The sequence below is a fragment of the Phocoena phocoena genome, chromosome 12 (genome assembly GCF_963924675.1).
Source record: "Phocoena phocoena chromosome 12, mPhoPho1.1, whole genome shotgun sequence".
Classification (NCBI taxonomy): Eukaryota; Metazoa; Chordata; class Mammalia; order Artiodactyla; family Phocoenidae; genus Phocoena; species Phocoena phocoena.
In genome coordinates, this window is record NC_089230.1 from 58564842 (window position 1) to 58582465 (window position 17624).

Sequence of the window (17624 nt, forward strand, 5' to 3'; positions counted from 1 at the left end):
GTTAAGAATCTGCCTGCCAATGCAGGGGACACGGGTTCAAGCCCTGGTCCAGGAAGATCTCACATGCCACGGAGCAACTAAGCCTGTGCGCCACAACTACTGAGCCTGCGCTCTAGAGCCCACGAGCCACACCTGTTGAAGCCCACGTGCTACAGTTACTGAGCCCGTGTGCCGAGAGCCTGTGCTCCACAACAAGAGAAGCCGCTGTAATGAGAAGCCCGCGCACCGCAAGGAAGAGTAGCCCCTGCTCGCCGTAACTAGGGAAAGCCCGCATGCAGCAATGGAGACCCAGTGCAGCCAAAAATAAATAAATAAATTAATTAATTAAAATAAATACATATTGCCTTAAGTATTCATGCATTCTCCCTAAAGGCGCTCTCTCTCTCTCTCTCTTTCTCTCTCTCTCGTTTCTGTAGTTCAGCCTCCTGATTTTTTAAAATATAATTATTTGAGTAGGTAATATATTCACATGGTTCAAAAATCTAAAAATTACATAATGCAGTCTTGCATGTACCCTGTTCCCCATGTGCCTAGGATCCACCCCTCCCTCAAAGAAACCACTTTTATCCACTTCTTTGCATTGTTCCAGAGTTTCTTTATGCAAATACAAATGTATTTATTTTATTTTTCTTTATACACAAAAATAAGCACACTATTTGCATTGTTCTGTACCTCATTTGTTTCACTTACTGGTGTATATTGTATCTTTTCATGTAAGTGCAAAGAGAGCTTCATTATTCTTTTCTACAGTTTCAAGTAATGCCGTGTATGTGTACCCCAACTTATTAACAACTCCCCTATTGATGGGTTCTTAGTTGTTTCGATACTTTTGCTATTATTAATATTAATGAGTGAATAACCTTGCCGTGAGTCACTTCGCATGTGTGCAAGTATATCTGTGGGATAAGTTGCCGGAAAGACTGCTGGGCCAAGGGTCTATGTATTTGTAATTTTAATACGTAGTGCCAAACTTCCCTCCAAAGAGGCTCTCCTATTTCTGTTCCCACCAGCAATGTATATGCATGCATGTTTTCCCGAAGCCTCACCTACAGATTGTTTTAATAAATTTTAGCATTTTTGTCAATTTGTTAGGGGAAAAATGTTATCTCATGTTAACTTTCATTTGAAATGCTTTTATCATCTCTGAGGTTGAATATCTTCTCATGTTTAAGAGCCATTTATGTTTCCTTCTCCTTGAACTGTCTGTCATGGTATTTGTCCATTTTTCGAGTACTTATTGATCTTATCAGTTTTTAACCTTTATATTGCTTGATTCATTCATTAAGTATTTGAGTGTCTACTATGTGCTAAATTACTGTTCTGGGTAATGAGGATACATTAGTGAACAATGAACAAAATAGACAAAAATCTCTGCCCTTATGAGCTTATTCTAGCCCAAGGGCAGTCGGTGACACCTGTTAAACTGTAGGAGCCCAGCTGCCTGTGGAGGAGGAGTGAGGGCCCAGATCACATTGCACGTTGCATCTAACACACTGCTTCCTTGAAGTCCCTGTCCCCTCAACTCCCAGGGAGCACCTCCCAGTCTACCAGGAAGCAAATGCAGAGTACAGCTCAACTCAAGCTGGAGACTGCTGGTATAATCTTTATGTGTTCTTATCAGAACGATTTTGATAATTCATTGTGAACAATATTATTAATGGGTCGGTTTTTTTTAAAAACAGGAAACCAGCATCCTTTAATATACAGGCTTTTTTTCCTGAGAGGAAAAAAAAATACTTTGAGTAGGATCCTTTCTTATGTGAGAATTGTTTCATTGGACTCTGTCATTTTTTGCCTCTTTCCTACAAAGCTATCTAGTTTTTTTCTAAAAAGATGAACCAATATGGGGATAAGATCTATGCAACATGTAATGTCTTTCCTCTGATCTAAAACTTAATGTCTGCATAACTGATTTTGAGTATGAATCATGCTCTTGGGTTCCTAGCTGAGAGCTGTAGTGCGTGATTGTGATCAAAGTGACAGCTTTATTTATAGATGTATCTCTACTTTGCCTAACTGATTTTTAACCTTATTCCACAGAAAATACCATTAACTTTTAAGAGAAAAAGAAGCTAACCAATATATATTATTGCAGAATAAAAAAGGGCCTTTTAAATTTTACTGATTATGAAACCAGTTTCAGTGTTTAAAAAAACTTGTTAGAAAATACCAAAAAAGAAAATATATAAAAAAAAAACCCCACAGTTCTTCTGCCCAGATTCAGCAACTGTTAACGTTTTGGTGAATTTCTTTAGACAATCAGAAACATTGATTGAACACCTTCTCTGCTCACTCACTGCCAGGAACAAAACAGAGCCAGACAGATGTGGGTCTTGTTCTTTGAGTTTTACAGGCAAGCCTGGAAGAGGGCCGTGAGATTGCAGGTTGCATGTGCGGGCAGAGGGGAATGCCTAACCTGTGGGGCTCCGAGAAGTCCTCCCAGAGGAAGTGACTTAACTGGGACCTGAGGGTTGAGTGAAGCTTTAGTTTGGGTAGGAATGGTGGAGAGAGAATACTACGTGCAAAGGTGAAACCATGAGGTGAGATCTTGGTGTTCTAAGAAGTGAGAAAAGCCCCAGAGTGGAGAGAACAAGCTGTTGAAAGGCCACAAGCTTTGGGATTTCATAGAGCTCTTGGATCCAGTTTCCCAGAAGCAGACCTTGAGAGGACTGTTCCTCTACCAAAGGTTTGTTAAGGAAGTGCTCCTGAAGAAACTGGTAAGGAGTGGGGAAGATAAGGGAGTGGGGAAAGCACTGTAGGGAAGGGAAGAAATCAGGCAAGGATGCAAAGTCCTGTGAAATTCCAGTCAGCCTGGAGGCACAGTTGCCCGGGAGCTGGGCTCTTATGCTCCTGCCTGTCTGTCTTGGGCTGTGGGCTGGGGGAGTAGGAAGGGGAGATGGAAGTCTTCCAGGCACATGCCACTCTCAGGATGAAGAGGAGGCTCTGGGAGCCTATGTAGTTCTCTGTAGAAGGCTGCAGGTGGGAGCCCTTAGGAACAAGCCCGCACATCTGGGACATGGGCACCAGACCTACCAGGAGATCTAAGCAGAGCACAGGTAGAGAAAGGCAACTCCAATAAACTGGTAAACATAATGGTATAAACATAGTGGTATTGATAACAAAAGTTAGAGAACTGATATAGGGTTGTCAGATTATTTACTTTGCTACCAACATCATTTTTCATCACTATCATTTCATAAAAGAAACCCCAGTTTATACTGAGAAATGAGCATATTCAGAATCTTGAATGAAGAGCGGTTGGCAACTTACGTGTAGATGTGTGCATGTCTGTATATATACCAGTGTATTCTTTATTTTTTCACATTTAATCATGGAAAGCTCTATCACACACTGTGGCTTAGGACCCACTGGACTGTACTGCCTGTTACTTTAATTAATTGCATAGGGTTTTATTTCTCCCTTAGGAGTTAGCTAATAAGAGAGTGTGTTGGAGTAGCTCAGGAATTTATGGGAAATGAACTTGTCCCAGAACATTTAAAATTTAAAAGCAATCTTTCTCCATTTTGTCTGATCGCATTTCTTTGTTCGGTGAGTGAGGTAGGAAAGTTACAGGTAGTTCTGTAAGATCTCAGAGTGTTCTGACTTTGGGCCTAGCGCTCTACTAAGAGAAAAGAAAAACGGTAGTATAGAGTGTCCTGGTTCTGAGTATAAGATCTTAACAGATGCTTGTGTAAGAGTCAGAAAAAAGGCTAGTGCAGGGTTACACATGGGAAAGAGACGGAAAAGAGGAGGAAGAGAATGACAAATTGAGGTCATATTAAGGAGGCTGACTGGAATGAAGCTATTTGGGGATAAAATTTAGTGGTATGGATTTTTTTTTTTTTTTGAGTGTTGAAAGCATTTTCACTACAGAATATTGAAGTTAAGAAGGCAGGGAGAAAGAAAGTGGCCATCACAGAAAGCATTTGTTGCCAAAGGAAGTTGCTTAAGCAATGATTTCACGAATTGGTCATAGTCTGGTCCCCTTGACTTTGTGAGTTGAGAAGCATGGTTTTGTCATTTAAGTCAGAAATGATCAGACCCTTTATCGGTTAGTTCTTTTTAAAGCAGATGCCACTTTGTTAGTTACAATTAGAGACAGGCTGGGAAGCAGGGAGTGAGTAGGTATACCTATTAGAGTACTTAATTTTATTCTAGTTTGTTTTCCTATTCTATCCCTTCACTTTCAGCAGGTAAAATGGAACAGTGTTGGCAAGAGAACTTTCTTTTTGCTGGTTACTAGTTGTGCTTACTAACCGGAGGAATTTTGGTTATAGGGAAGCTCTTTGCATCCATGTGCCTGGCTTCCAACCTGAATATGTTAGAAAACTTGCATTCTCTGGTTTACATTGATGAACATCTCTCTTCCTCTCTTGTCTACCTGCTGCTTCCTGGGAGCCCTAGAGAGATGTTCTCAGTGAGTAACAACAGGTCAGCAGTTACAGAGACAGAGTGCTTTGTGTCCAAGCACTGGACATATAGTAGGCATTCAGTGCAATCAACAGAAGGAGAAATAAGTGGGCTGGTAAAGAGAATGCTGGTTACCAACCCAGAATTAAGGGCTCCAAGTGCAGACAAAGTGCAGCCTGATAGGGATTCCATGCCGAATTTTGCACATGACACTGTAGATTTAAAATACTTACAAAGGACATTAGTGTTTGTCAAATTTGTCCAGTAGATGAATACAGTGTGTGGGCATATATAGTCAGCACGTAAACGTGCGGACTACAAAGGCCATGACTTAAAGCAGTTTAATCTCATCAACACTGTTCTGGGTCTAGAGGATTAAGAGTCAGGGCTATCTCATGGAAAATTGTGTGTGTGTGTGTACACACATGCACGCACACGTGCATTTGCTTGTATTTGCTTATTTTCACTGACTAGCTTTTTAAATTCTGGCATTAATTTTCTAGAATAAAAAGAGATTGGCATAGGAAATATAGCCATTATTTTATAATAAACTTAAGTGGAATATAATCTGTAAAAATATTGAATCACTATGTCACACACCTGAAACTATTATAATATTGTAAATCAACCATACTATAATTAAAAATTAAAAGATTGACATATTCTCTTGTTGGATAAAGTAGATATCTTTCTCTTTCTAACTTTAAAATAATATATTCTAGTTCTATTAGAATTTTAAACAAAAACACCTAAATACACATACCCCTAAATCAATTTGTATTGGTCTCAGAGTTAATGTTAATTTAATTCAACTGGCCACAGATCTATAAAATAATTTTTCCATCTTTTTACCACTTTTCTTTATTACTTCTTAGGCTATCAAGAAAAATCAATGATGAATCAATGATGAATCAATGATGAATATAAATAAACTAATGATACTTGAATTTTTTTTTATGTTTAGACATTTAAAAATATTTCTAGGGCTTCCCTGGTGGCGCAGTGGTTGAGAGTCCGCCTGCTGATGCAGGGGACACGGGTTCGTGCCCTGGTCCGGGAAGATCCCACGTGCAGTGGAGCGGCTGGGCCCGTGAGCCATGGCCGCTGAGCCTGCACGTCCGGAGCCTGTGCTCCACAACGGGAGGGGCCACAACAGTGAGAGGCCCGCGTACAGCAAAAAAATATATATATATATTTCTAATAACTGATAAGGTTTGATATTTTTCAACTTTAAGTATGCTCTGATATTTAAACTTATATGTATAACTAAATATATAATGTTTATGCTATATAAAGTCAGAAGCAAAAATGATGCTAACATAGCATTAAACATTTAAACATGCTAGAAATGTTAAGGAAGTCATTTTAAAGCATCATCTTAACCTTGTCCATTATGCAAGGTAGAGAGAGAGAGAGGACTTTAGTAGATTAATACATTATTACAGTAGAATATTTCTGCTCTAATCAGTGCTTGGCAAGGGACCTGGCAGAGGTGATTTCTGTATTACATTTTCAGTTTCTGTTAAGGCTCATAAAAACTTCTAATTGAAACTAAACAATAAAATAGGCTGCTTTAGAGTCCACATGTGTTGTGAACCAGTACAGGCAGTTATTTCACAGGGTCCTGAGTGGTCCTTTTTTCTTGGACATGAGACATTCCTCCAGCATCATTTCATGTCATTTTCCAGCAGCAACAAAAGGATGAGTAAAACCACAGTTTGAATTTTCTAATACCTTCCACCATTTACCCCAGGATTCTTGGAAATGTACTGTTCAAAATTAGGAATGCGTTTTCCCACGAACATTGTTTTAAATGTTTCGTACTTCTGTTCTTGTATGGCTAGCTCTATTTAACGGTGTGGATTTTCAGTAGAGTGTTCAAATCAATTTCATTGTTAGAAACCCTAAAGATTTTTGCATTTAGGCTTTAGGGGCACTTCTTAGGTCTAGGCTGGCATTCCAAATTTGCTTTTCTGCCTTGTCACAGAAAGTGAGAAGATGCCCAGCTAGCTTTCCTTTCCTCCTCAAATCTGCCGCAACCTGCTCTGTTCCTTAGAACTCTTCCCCTGCCTCCCAAGATTGGATGTAGAGAGGGACCAGTCTCTCCATTCCTACTTTCAGGTTGTCTCTGAATACAAATACTCACAGGTTCTTTATATGTTTGATGGGTTTTATTCCTAGTTTTCAGGAGAGAAGTAGCAAATCTAACAAATATGGGGTGATTATAAGGGTTCTGTTAACTGCAAAAGTCCTACTGTTATGGTTAGTGATATGTTTACTGGAATCTCATTGAGTTTCTGCCTTATGTTTTTATTCCTAAACGTAGAAATTAACCAAACTTCCCTTCTCCTGAGAGTGGTGCTATATGGCTTTCTTGCCCCCATCTTGGCCTAAAGACTATTATGGTACTTGTATGTCGATGACCTCTATAGTCTCAGCTCAGATTTCTCCCCTGAGTTTCATACTCTTTTGTCTATTTCAGTTCCCTAAATGCCTTGCTGTAATCAGTTTTTACCTGGATATCAATAGTCCATTGGCTTATCAAGAAAAAGAGGGAGAGGACTCAAATCAATAAAATTAGAAATGAAAACGAAGAAGTTACAATGGACACTGCAGAAATAAAAAGCATCATAAGAGACTACTACAAGCAATTGTATGCCAATCAAATGGACAACCTGGAAGAAATGGACAAATTCTTAGAAAGGTATAACCTTCCAAGACTGAACCAGGAAGAAATAGAAAATATGAACAGACCAATCACAAGTAATGAAATTGAAACTGTGATTAAAAATATTACAACAAACAAAAGATCAGGACCAGATGGCTTCACAGGCTAATTCTATCAAACATTTAGAGAAGAGCTAACACCCATCCTTCTCAAAGTCTTCCAAAAAATTGTGGAGGAAGGAACACTCCCAAACTCATTCTATGAGGCCACCATCACCCTGATACCAAAACCAGGCAAAGATGCTACAAAGAAACAAAATTACAGACCAATATCACTGATGAATATAGTTGCACAAATCCTCAACAAATACTAACAAAGAGAATCCAACAACACATTAAAAGGATAATACACCATGATCAAGTGGGATTTATCCCAGGGATACAAGGATTCTTCAATATACGCATATCAGTCAATGTGATACACAATATTAACAAATTGAAGAATAAAAACCATATGATCATCTCAATAGATGCAGAAGAAGCTTCTGACAAAATTCAATACCCATTTATGATAAAAACTCTCCAGAAAGTAGGCACAGAGGGAACCTACCTCAACATAATAAAGGCCATATACGACAAACCCACAGCAAACATCATTCTCAATGGTGAAAAACTGAAAGCTTTCCTCTAAGATCAGGAACAAGACAAGGATGTCAACTCTCGCCACTGTTATTAAACATAGTTTGGGAAGTCCTAGCCACGGCAGTCAGAGAAGAAAAAGAAATACTAGGAATACAAATTGGAAAAGAAGAAGTAAAACTGTCACTGTTTGCAGATGACATGATAGTATACACAGATAATCCTAAAGATGCCACCAGAAAACTACTAGAGCTAATAAATGAATTTGGTAAAGTAGCAGGATACAAAATTAATGCACAGACATCTCTTGCATTCCTATACACTAACAACGAAATATCAGAAAGAGAAATGAAGGAAGCAATCCCATTCACCATTGCAATGAAAAGAATAAAATACCTAGGAATAAACCTACCTAAGGAGGGAGACACTGATGAAAGAAATCAAAGATGACACAAATGGAGAGATATACCTTGTTCTTGGATTGGAAGAATCAGTATTGTGAAAATGACTATAGTACCCAAAGCAATCTACAGATTCGGTGCAATCCCTATCAAATTACCAATGGCATTTTTTACAGAACTAGAACAAAAAAATCTTAAAATTTGTATGGAGACACAGAAGACGCTGAATAGCCAAAGCAATCTTGAGGGAAAAAAAAGGAGCTGGAGGAATCAGACTCCCTGACTTCAGATTATACTACAAAGCTACAGTAATCAAGACAATATGGTACTGGCACAAAAACAGAAATATAGATCAGTGGAACAGGATAGAAAGCCCAGAGATAAACCCACACAGTTATGGTCAACTAATCTATGACAAAGGAGGCAGGGATATACAATGGAGAAAAGACAGCCTCTTCAGTAAGTGGTGCTGGGAAAACTGTGGACAGCTACATGTAAAAGGATGAAATTAGAACGCTCCCTAACACCATACACAAAAATAAACTCAAAATGGATTAAAGACCTGAATGTAAGACGACACTATAAAACTCTTAGAGGAAAACATAGGAAGAACACTCTTTGTCATAAATCACAGCAAGATCTTTTTTGATCCACCTCCTAGAGTAATGGAAATAAAAACAAAAATAAACAAATGGGACCTAATGAAACTTAAAACCTTCTGTAAAGCAAAGGAAACTACAAACAAGACGAAAAGACAACCCTCAGAATGGGAGAAAATATTTGCAAAGGAATCAACAGACAAAGGATTAATCTCCAAAATATCTAAACAGCTCATGCAGCTCAATATTAAAAAAAACAAACAACCCAATCCAAACATGGGCAGAAGACCTAAATAGACATTTCTCCAAAGAAGACATACAGATGGCCAAGAAGCATATGAAAAGCTACTCAACATCATTAATTATTGGAGAAATGCAAATCAAAGCTACAATGAGGTTATCACCTCACACCAATTAGTATGGGCATCATCAGAAAATCTTCAAACAACAAATGCTGGAGAGGGTGTGGAGAAAAGGGAACCCTCTTGCACTGTTGGTGGGAATGTAAATTGATACAGCCACTGTGGCGAACAGTATGGAGGTTCCTTAAAAAACTGAAAACAGAATTACCATATGACCCAGCAATCCCACTATTGGGCATATACCCAGAGAAAACCATAATTCAGAAAGACCCATGCACCCCAGTGTTCATTGCAGCAGTGTTTACAATAGCCAGGTCCTGGAAGCAACCTAAATGCCCATTGACAGATGAACAGATAAAAAAGATGTGGTGCATATATACAACAGAATATTACTCAGCCATAAAAAGGAATGAAATTGGGTCATTTGTAGAGACGTGGATGGACTGTCATACAGAGTGAAGTAAGTTAGAGAAAAACAAATGTATATTAACGCATATATGTGGAATCTAGGAAAATGGTACAGATGAACCGGTTTGCAAGGCAGAAATAGAGACACAGACGTAGAGAACAAACATATGGACACCAAGGGGGAGAAGCGGGGAGGAGAGGGGGTGGTGGTGGTGGGATGAATTGGGCGATTGGGATTGACATATATACACTAATATGTATAAAGTAGATAACTAATAAGAACCTGCTGTATCAAAAAAATAAAATTCATAAAAAGTAAATAGGCCGTTCGGGCAACGAAATGAACTGACAATATATTGGAGGGGAAAATTTTGGTATGATTAATAAGCATATGAAAACATTTTAAGTGTTATTAGTAGTCAGTGAATTATAAATTGTGTCACAGAGACCTGGGTCACTGTGGAATTAGAGATTAATTTTAAAAATAAAGAGTGCTTTCAGTGGTCATTCTTATATATTGTTGGCATAAGCTTCTTTGAAAGCAGTTTGTAGTATGTATTGGGAGACTTAAAAATGTTCTTAATCTCTGACATAAAATCTTTATGTAAAAGTTCTGCTAGCTAAAGTAAATAAATAGAAATAGAAGTATTTATTGAAGTATTTTTGTCTGTGTTTTTAACTTTCTCTGTTATACTAGAAAACAATATTAGAGAAATGGTTATTTATGCCATATATTGGAGAATATTATATATCTAATGATGCTATGTTACAAAGAATCTTTAAATAATTTTGGAAACTAATTTTTTAAGAAGACCTATATAAAGACATGGAATATGAGTTAGGCCTTGAAGAAAAGATGGGCAGATAATTGTAGGTTAGGCATTTCATTGGGAGGGGAAGACAACATGAGCAAACACCTTCGTGTGGAAATAAGTTTATTATCTGGAAAGTAATGATTAACCTGGCTGAAAAGTAGAAGTTCATTTTGAAGGAATAGGAGAAAATGTTATTCACCTGTTACGTGTTAGCTACTTGCTATGTACTGAGGATACAAGGATGACTAAAAGATGACAATAATGGAAACTTAGGAGAAGGGCATATATGAGACAATTTCATGAAAACTCTGATAAAATTTAATGACTAGATAAAAGAAAATCAAAGAAAATGATAGTTTTGGGACTTCCCTGGTGGCCCAGTGGTTAAGACTCCGCACGCTTCCAGCGCAGGGGACACGGGTTTGATCCCTGGTGGGGGGATCTAGGATTCCACATGCCGTGTGCTGTGGCCAAAGAAAAATATAATGAAAGTTTTGAATTTATATGGCACCAGTAACAGAAACAGAGAAGGAGACCTTCGTGAGGCAAGGTGAGCAGTTTAGTTTCCACAGTTGGTTTAGGGCATGCACACGGGAGTGCTTTCTACTGTGTGCGTTAATACTTCGTGTTTACTTTATCTGTAAAACTGAGTGTTGTTCATGTACCGCTGACTACCTATTCCAGTTTTTAACTTACCAAAGTGAAATCTGCCAAAAAGGACTTTCTAGGGAGTTGTAAAAATAATTTAAGTAGTAAAAATATTTTAAGTAATAAGGTCTGTGTCATTTAGGTTTAAAATTTATTTCATGTCCTGGAAACAATTCTTGGTTTGATCCTATCCACCTTGTTTAATGCTTTTGCTTCACACTGTAACGTATTGGGCTGGGACCCTAACATTAAGGTAACAGTAAATCTCATTCTAAACTGTATTATAGGGAAGTTTCTTTCTTTGGCAGATGGGAGATTCTTTGGTCAGAGAAACCTACGAAGGTGAATGCTTCCCAGGCTCGCCAGTTTAAACCTTGTATTAAGCAGATAAATTTTCCCACAAATCTTATACGGCTGGAAGTAAATAGTTCTCTTCTGGATTATTACACTGAATTAGATGCCGTTGTATTACATGGTACAAAGGACAAGCCAGTGCTTTCTCTCAAGACTTCACTTATTGATATGAATGATCTAGAAGATGACTATGAAGAAAAGAATGGACGTGGAATGGACAATCTGAACAAAAAGTTTAGCAGTATTGCCCTCAGGGAAGGGACAAGTAATGGATATTTTGATAAACTACCTTATGAGGTAAGCCAAAGATATTCAGTAGCATTATTGGACATACTATCATTTAAAAATGTTTGGATGTTAATGTCTATTTTGCTAGATGTCAGAGAAATCGGAGCCTTAGCAAGGTATACATAATCTGATGTATTGTGTATTTTGATTTTGGAAAGACTAGACAAAATTGTGTTCAGTAACTTCACCACCTTTGTTTTGGATTGACTTTAGTGATTCTGGATAAGCTATTAAATATATGTTATTTTATGACTGATTAACAATAACCAAAATACATAAAGCAATGATAAATTACACTCCACTTTAATTCATAATTACACAGTGTTAATATGGGCAATATGTGCTTAACTTGATACCGGTTATATTAAAGATGATTTGCTATGAAAAATAAGAGTATTAATTAGACTGTGAGAGAAATGCTAATTCTGTTTAATAGTGCACAGTGTCTCCAAGTGTCATATACTCTTCTATACTAACTCTATTCTATATTCTAACTAGCTATGATTTTTGGTCTAGGCAGGTATAGAGTGCCTTTTACCTAAAGTCTTGTTTTCAGTGTGTCACTGCAGGGGTGTTTCCAGGGTATATTTAGCACTCCTGGCTCCCAGGCACCGAATGCCATTAGCACACCCCCTGGGGTGGGAGTAGGGCCAGGCATTCCTTCCCCTGCTGAGAAGAGCTGTGTGTGGTTAAAAATAATATGATCAGACCTTTTAAAGAAAAATTTTATAAATTTAAACTTTAACCAGTTCAACTATCCTCCTTCCACACTGGTGGGTATTTCAGGTTTCATTGTAATAATACAAGTAGCTTAACTTGCATGGAACAATAAGGTAGCCTCTTGAGTGCCTAACAGGAGCTATAATGCCTGTTCAACATTTCACAGTTCAAATGCTATGGTACATCCTGTGAAGTAGCTAAAGTTGCCACATAAAGATGAATTTAAGGATCTAAGGTAATTCAGTCAGTAAGCCATGGAACCAGGATCCAGCCCAGGCCTTCTAGGTCAAGTCTTGTGTTATGGAAGGAAGCTTCATAGGTGGACAAGACACCCTGGCCCTTAGAGGGAGGAGGGAGGAAAGATGGAGGAGCAGCTGAGCTGGGAGAGAGGAGCGTGGGATGTTGACGGTGTTGTTCCCTGGGGGCTTCAAGGAGGGTCTGTCCTGGCAGCAGTGGCAGCAGCTCATCTGGAGGAAGCTCACTTCCTTGATTCTTACCCGTTTCCTAAAACTACAGTATAGAGGTTTAAGTTCAGGAAATGTATTTTAAAGAGTTTGTTGAATTTTATCCAGACCTCGTAAAATGGTTAACATGTCACATTCAAATGAGTAACGGGACCTTCAGGCAAAGGGAAGAGAGTGTCCAAAGGTGAGAAGAAGTGAAACTGTGTGACCTGTTTGGGAACTCCAGTATTTCACTGTGGCTGGAATAGGATTTGATAGCAGAAGCTGCAAGAGATGAACTTGGACACAGGCTCAGGGCTGCCTCGGTGCATCACTCCATAGGCCACCATCCACACAGATGACAGTGATTGGGACATCCCAGCCCTGGCAGTGCACAGCCCACCCTGCCACGTTGTAGAGGGCTCTGTGGGTTTTACCAAGAGGTTTGCCTTTTCTCTCTTCAGCCAGTGGTCCTCAGGCTGCTGTGTCTCTCCTGTACATCACAGAATCATTTGAGGGGAGTCATAGAGACCTTAGATTTTATAAATCATGTACTTTTGGTAAAAAATTAGAACAAATCCAAGATTATACCTGTCATAATTTCACACTCACTTTCTTGTGTTCTCTGAATTCTTCATATGCTTTTTTTTAGTGGGAGAAAAAGATGTGGAATAATAGCTAGCATTCCAGAAATTATCCATAACATGCAGGCATTTTTGCACATGCTTTGGCCCACAGTTAGAATGATTGCCCAGGTGTTTGGCCTCATGTAAAGTTTGTTTTTCGTATGTGTCATGGTATGAAGATTGTGAACCTTTTCTGTAGTCAGTAGGGAAACATTGAAAGTTTTATTTACTTTAAAAGAAGAATAACAAAATGAGGTTTCCTTCTTAGATTATTCTGTTGGTAAATGAAGAATAGACCAAAAGGAGGTCAGGGTGGGAAGCAGGGATACCAGTCGGGGAGCTACTGCAGAAATGTAGGCAAGAAGTTATGAAGCTCTGGGTACTGGAAAGTTTGGAAAGGAGGTAAGCCGGAGAAGTATTCTAGAGATGCAGAAGGTAGAAATCAAAGTAACTATTGAATGTGGACATGAAGCAGAGCATCACAAGGACTTTTAGGCTTCTGGTTGAAATGACCTGGTGGATGGATATGCCATTAATCATAAACCAGTGGGTGAAGGTGGAAGGCTGCATTGACTTGGAGGTGCCTGTGATTCATCAAAGCCAACTTCTCTGATTGAGAAGTTGACAGTAGGCAGTTGCTATTTGAGTTTGAAACACAGGAGGAAGGTCTGAGTTTACATTTGTGTGAGTCTTCTCAGAAGAGGAGAGGGCTACCGTGGTAGATGAAACTGACCAGGAAAACTCGGAGGGTGTGAATAAAGGGCCAAGAATAGAATTCTGGGATTACTAACATCTAAGAGTCCAGGAGAGGAAGACAAGTCAGAAAAGGCACTTGGGACAAGGATGAGATTGTCTTAAAAACAACGATAGGAAGCTAAAGAGGTATAGAGAACAGAAAATGGGTGTGGTTGGCCACACCGCTGCAGAGAGCTCAGTGACAAGTGCCCACTGGTTTTGGTCATCGGGAGATCTCTGATAATCCTTTACCATTATCGGTTCAATGGAACTATGACCATAGGGTGAGAGATGAGAAAAACCTTACCATATCTGGTTAAGGCATCAAGGAGCGGGGGAGAAGCAGAGACAAAAAGTGTTTGCTCTCTGAGCATAAGCAGAAAAATATTTCTATTAAGTATACACCAATCATGGGCAAGACTGTCCACCAGTAGTGAATAATACTTGGCATCCTAACACTCCACCCCTTCATGTCACACTCAATAAGGCATATCAAAATGAGGAAGAGTATGAAATTATTATAGATATTATTTGCTCTAATTTATCTTTTAAAAGGAGAAAAGACGAGTGGCAGAAGATGTAGCAGGGTGGGAAGGTTTCTGTTTGTGATGCAAGCTGGGAGAGATTTCAGTATGCTTTTATGCTGTAGGGAAGGAGCCAATAAAGAGTAAAAGCTTCCAGTACATGCAAGGGGTTTAATCAATACAACAAAATCACATAAACGAAACCAAGAAATAGAATCAGTCGTCCTGAAGGACATTAATTAGCCATGATGAAAGCAGTACAATGCATAAAGAGTTGATGCTGCAAAACACTGAATGATCTCACAGTGAGTAAAAAGAGAAACTCTTTTTTTAAAAGTTGCCCCAATTATATAATCCAAGTTATTTAAAGGAAAAAAAAAACCCCACATTTAAATATGTCAAGTGACATAATGTTTCCTTCGTTGAAAATAATTGTATTATGAGTAGAGTGGGTTTTGAGGGCAGATCAGCTGTGTTTTGAGACATACAACATCCTACAGACAACCTCTTACTTTCACCGTGGTGTCAAATGGTACTTTAGGCTAGGATGCCCCCATCTGAAAACATCTTTTGACAGACACTAGATACTAGATGCGTAATAATTAATAGGTATTATCCTGTGGGCCTGAAGCCTGTTATCTTTTGCTTACTCACAATCCAAAAGTGCTTTTTCACAAGCCAATGTCATGGTCTCAATAACGTCATTATCCTTTTTCTACTTGGATATTTGCTTAAAATACAATATTAAGGATCAGAAAATGTTTTCACACAATATACATCTTTTAATATTGGTGACTTTGGAATGATGCCAGCAATTGCTGGGAGTTATTTAAATTATAAATCATCTGGAAAAAAGTAAATTATTTATCCTCTGATACATGGATATATTTAACTTTTAATGCCTCTTTGCACTAACTGCTTAAAAATTTTACTGAAATAGCTTTTAATATCGTAGTTAAAACAACAAATTTTAAATTCATTCTACAACTATTTAAGGTCCTACGGTTGCCAAGCCCAGATGGCTCATAGGTTCTTTCAGACATTTAAGAAGTGATCAAACCCTGTATTATTTAAACTCTTTCAAGGCGTAAAGAAAAAGGAAAGTTTTTAACTTCTTAGTGAAGCTGTTATAATACTCTAGCACATAAAAATAAAATTACAGACCAGTTTTACTTCTGCAAACAAAATATGGTGAATAGAATTATTTTAAAATATAATACAGGGGCTTCCCTGGTGGCGCAGTGGTTGAGGGTCCGCCTGCCGATGCAGGGGACACGGGTTCATGCCCCGGTCCGGGAGGATCCCACATGCCGCGGAAAGGCTGGGCCCGTGAGCCATGGCCGCTGAGCCATGGCCGCTGAGCCTGCGCGTCCGGAGCCTGTGCTCCGCAACGGGAGAGGCCACAACAGTGAGAGACCCATGTACCGCAAAAAAAAAGAAACTCAACCTTCTCTCTCATCTAAAGATTTTTTTACCATTTAGCAAATATTTGATATTTTTTCTTAGTATTTCTTGGTTCAGAATAGACTATTTAGCAGTGATTCTTTGAAAATTAGTTTAGGAGCCCCCGACTGTTCACCATGAAGAAAAAACAAATCTTGAACTAGTTCAAAGAAACTGTTTTAATTAGAGATAAAAATCTTTTTGGTTCCTCCTCCTTAATACTTTTTTGTATCTGTTAGCTACTCCCTAGTCACTGCCAGTTGCCTTAAGCAGGCCCCTGATTCCTCTTCCTTGGAATCTACAGTAGCCGCCAGGCGGGTTTCCCTGCCTGCCTCTGGTAGTGCCCCCTGCAATGATCTTTCTAAACCATAAATATGACTCTGTCACTCTGCAGTTACATAAATCCCTTCAAGACTCCTCATTGCTTTCAGAGTAAATCCAGGCTCCTCGGTGAGGCTCTCTGTGATCCAGTCCTTACCACTAACTAATCTTTCCTCTCCCCAGTTTTGCCTCTCACTCTTTAAAGCTGAGCCTTGCTGGTCCAAGTCCGCTTTCACTGAGGTTAGGCCTGTGTCTTGTGTCAGGCTCTAGTAGCAGTCTATGCGTCTATCCAAGCTATTAAAACATATCATCGTACTTACCAGTCCCCACTGGACTCTGGAAACCCTGAAAGTGGGAGCTCTTCTCACCAGTGTTTGACGTGTAGTCGATGTTTAGTAAATGTTAAGTATGTGAAAAATTGTATTATTCAATAGATTACCAAAATATATCTTTGCACTGTAAAAAAAAAATAGTCGACATGAATTGAATATACTTTGAATGCTCTTGAAATGTAATATATATTGCCTTATGTATGTATGGTTACTACTGATTTGGATAATTCTGTTGAGTTATTTAGTATGTGAAAGTATTGTTATAAAATGTATGATACTATTGTTCTTTATTAGATCATATCATATGCTTCAAAAAGTGATATTGTTTTTTCAGTCTGGGTGATCTTGGTTTCTCTGTTTTATGTAGCTCATTCAACTGATTCTGAATCATCTGACACTACCAGACCTGTGTAGATTAGCACAGACTTGCAAACTACTGAACCAGCATTGCTGTGATCCTCTGCAGTACATCCACCTCAATCTGCAACCATACTGGGCAAAACTAAATGACACCTCTCTGGAATTTCTGCAGCCTCGCTGTACTCTCGTCCAGTGGCTTAATTTATCTTGGACTGGCAATAGGGGCTTCATCTCTGTTTCAGGATTTAGCAGGTCAGTGCCAAGCCTTGTTGAGGTTATTTAAATCAGCAGGCTATACTTACTATGTGGTAGTTTCGATAATAAAAGTTTGAAATTATATATCGCGTACTTTAGATCATGTTCAGAGTGCTTCTGCTTACAAAAGTGGATGAGTTAGTTTCACCATCCTCTTCAGCTAGACTTCACAAGATGGAGGGAAATTATGCCCTTTACCTCATATTTTTTAAATCCCAAGGAACTTTCAACAGAGCTCCTTTTTTTCTTTCTCATATTTTCAGCACAGATGATT

At 38.7% G+C, this 17624-nt stretch overlaps 1 protein-coding gene across 1 annotated transcript in view; it reads left to right on the forward strand.

Annotated features, from left to right (window-relative positions):
* FBXL4 (F-box and leucine rich repeat protein 4) overlaps nt 1-17624 on the forward strand; it is a 67196-nt gene that overhangs the window by 17189 nt on the left and 32383 nt on the right. Inside the window, exons 4-5 of the mRNA XM_065888784.1 lie at nt 11258-11600; nt 17103-17347. Of these exons, the coding sequence (XP_065744856.1) occupies nt 11258-11600; nt 17103-17347 (588 nt within the window). The remainder of the gene's footprint in view (nt 1-11257; nt 11601-17102; nt 17348-17624) is intronic.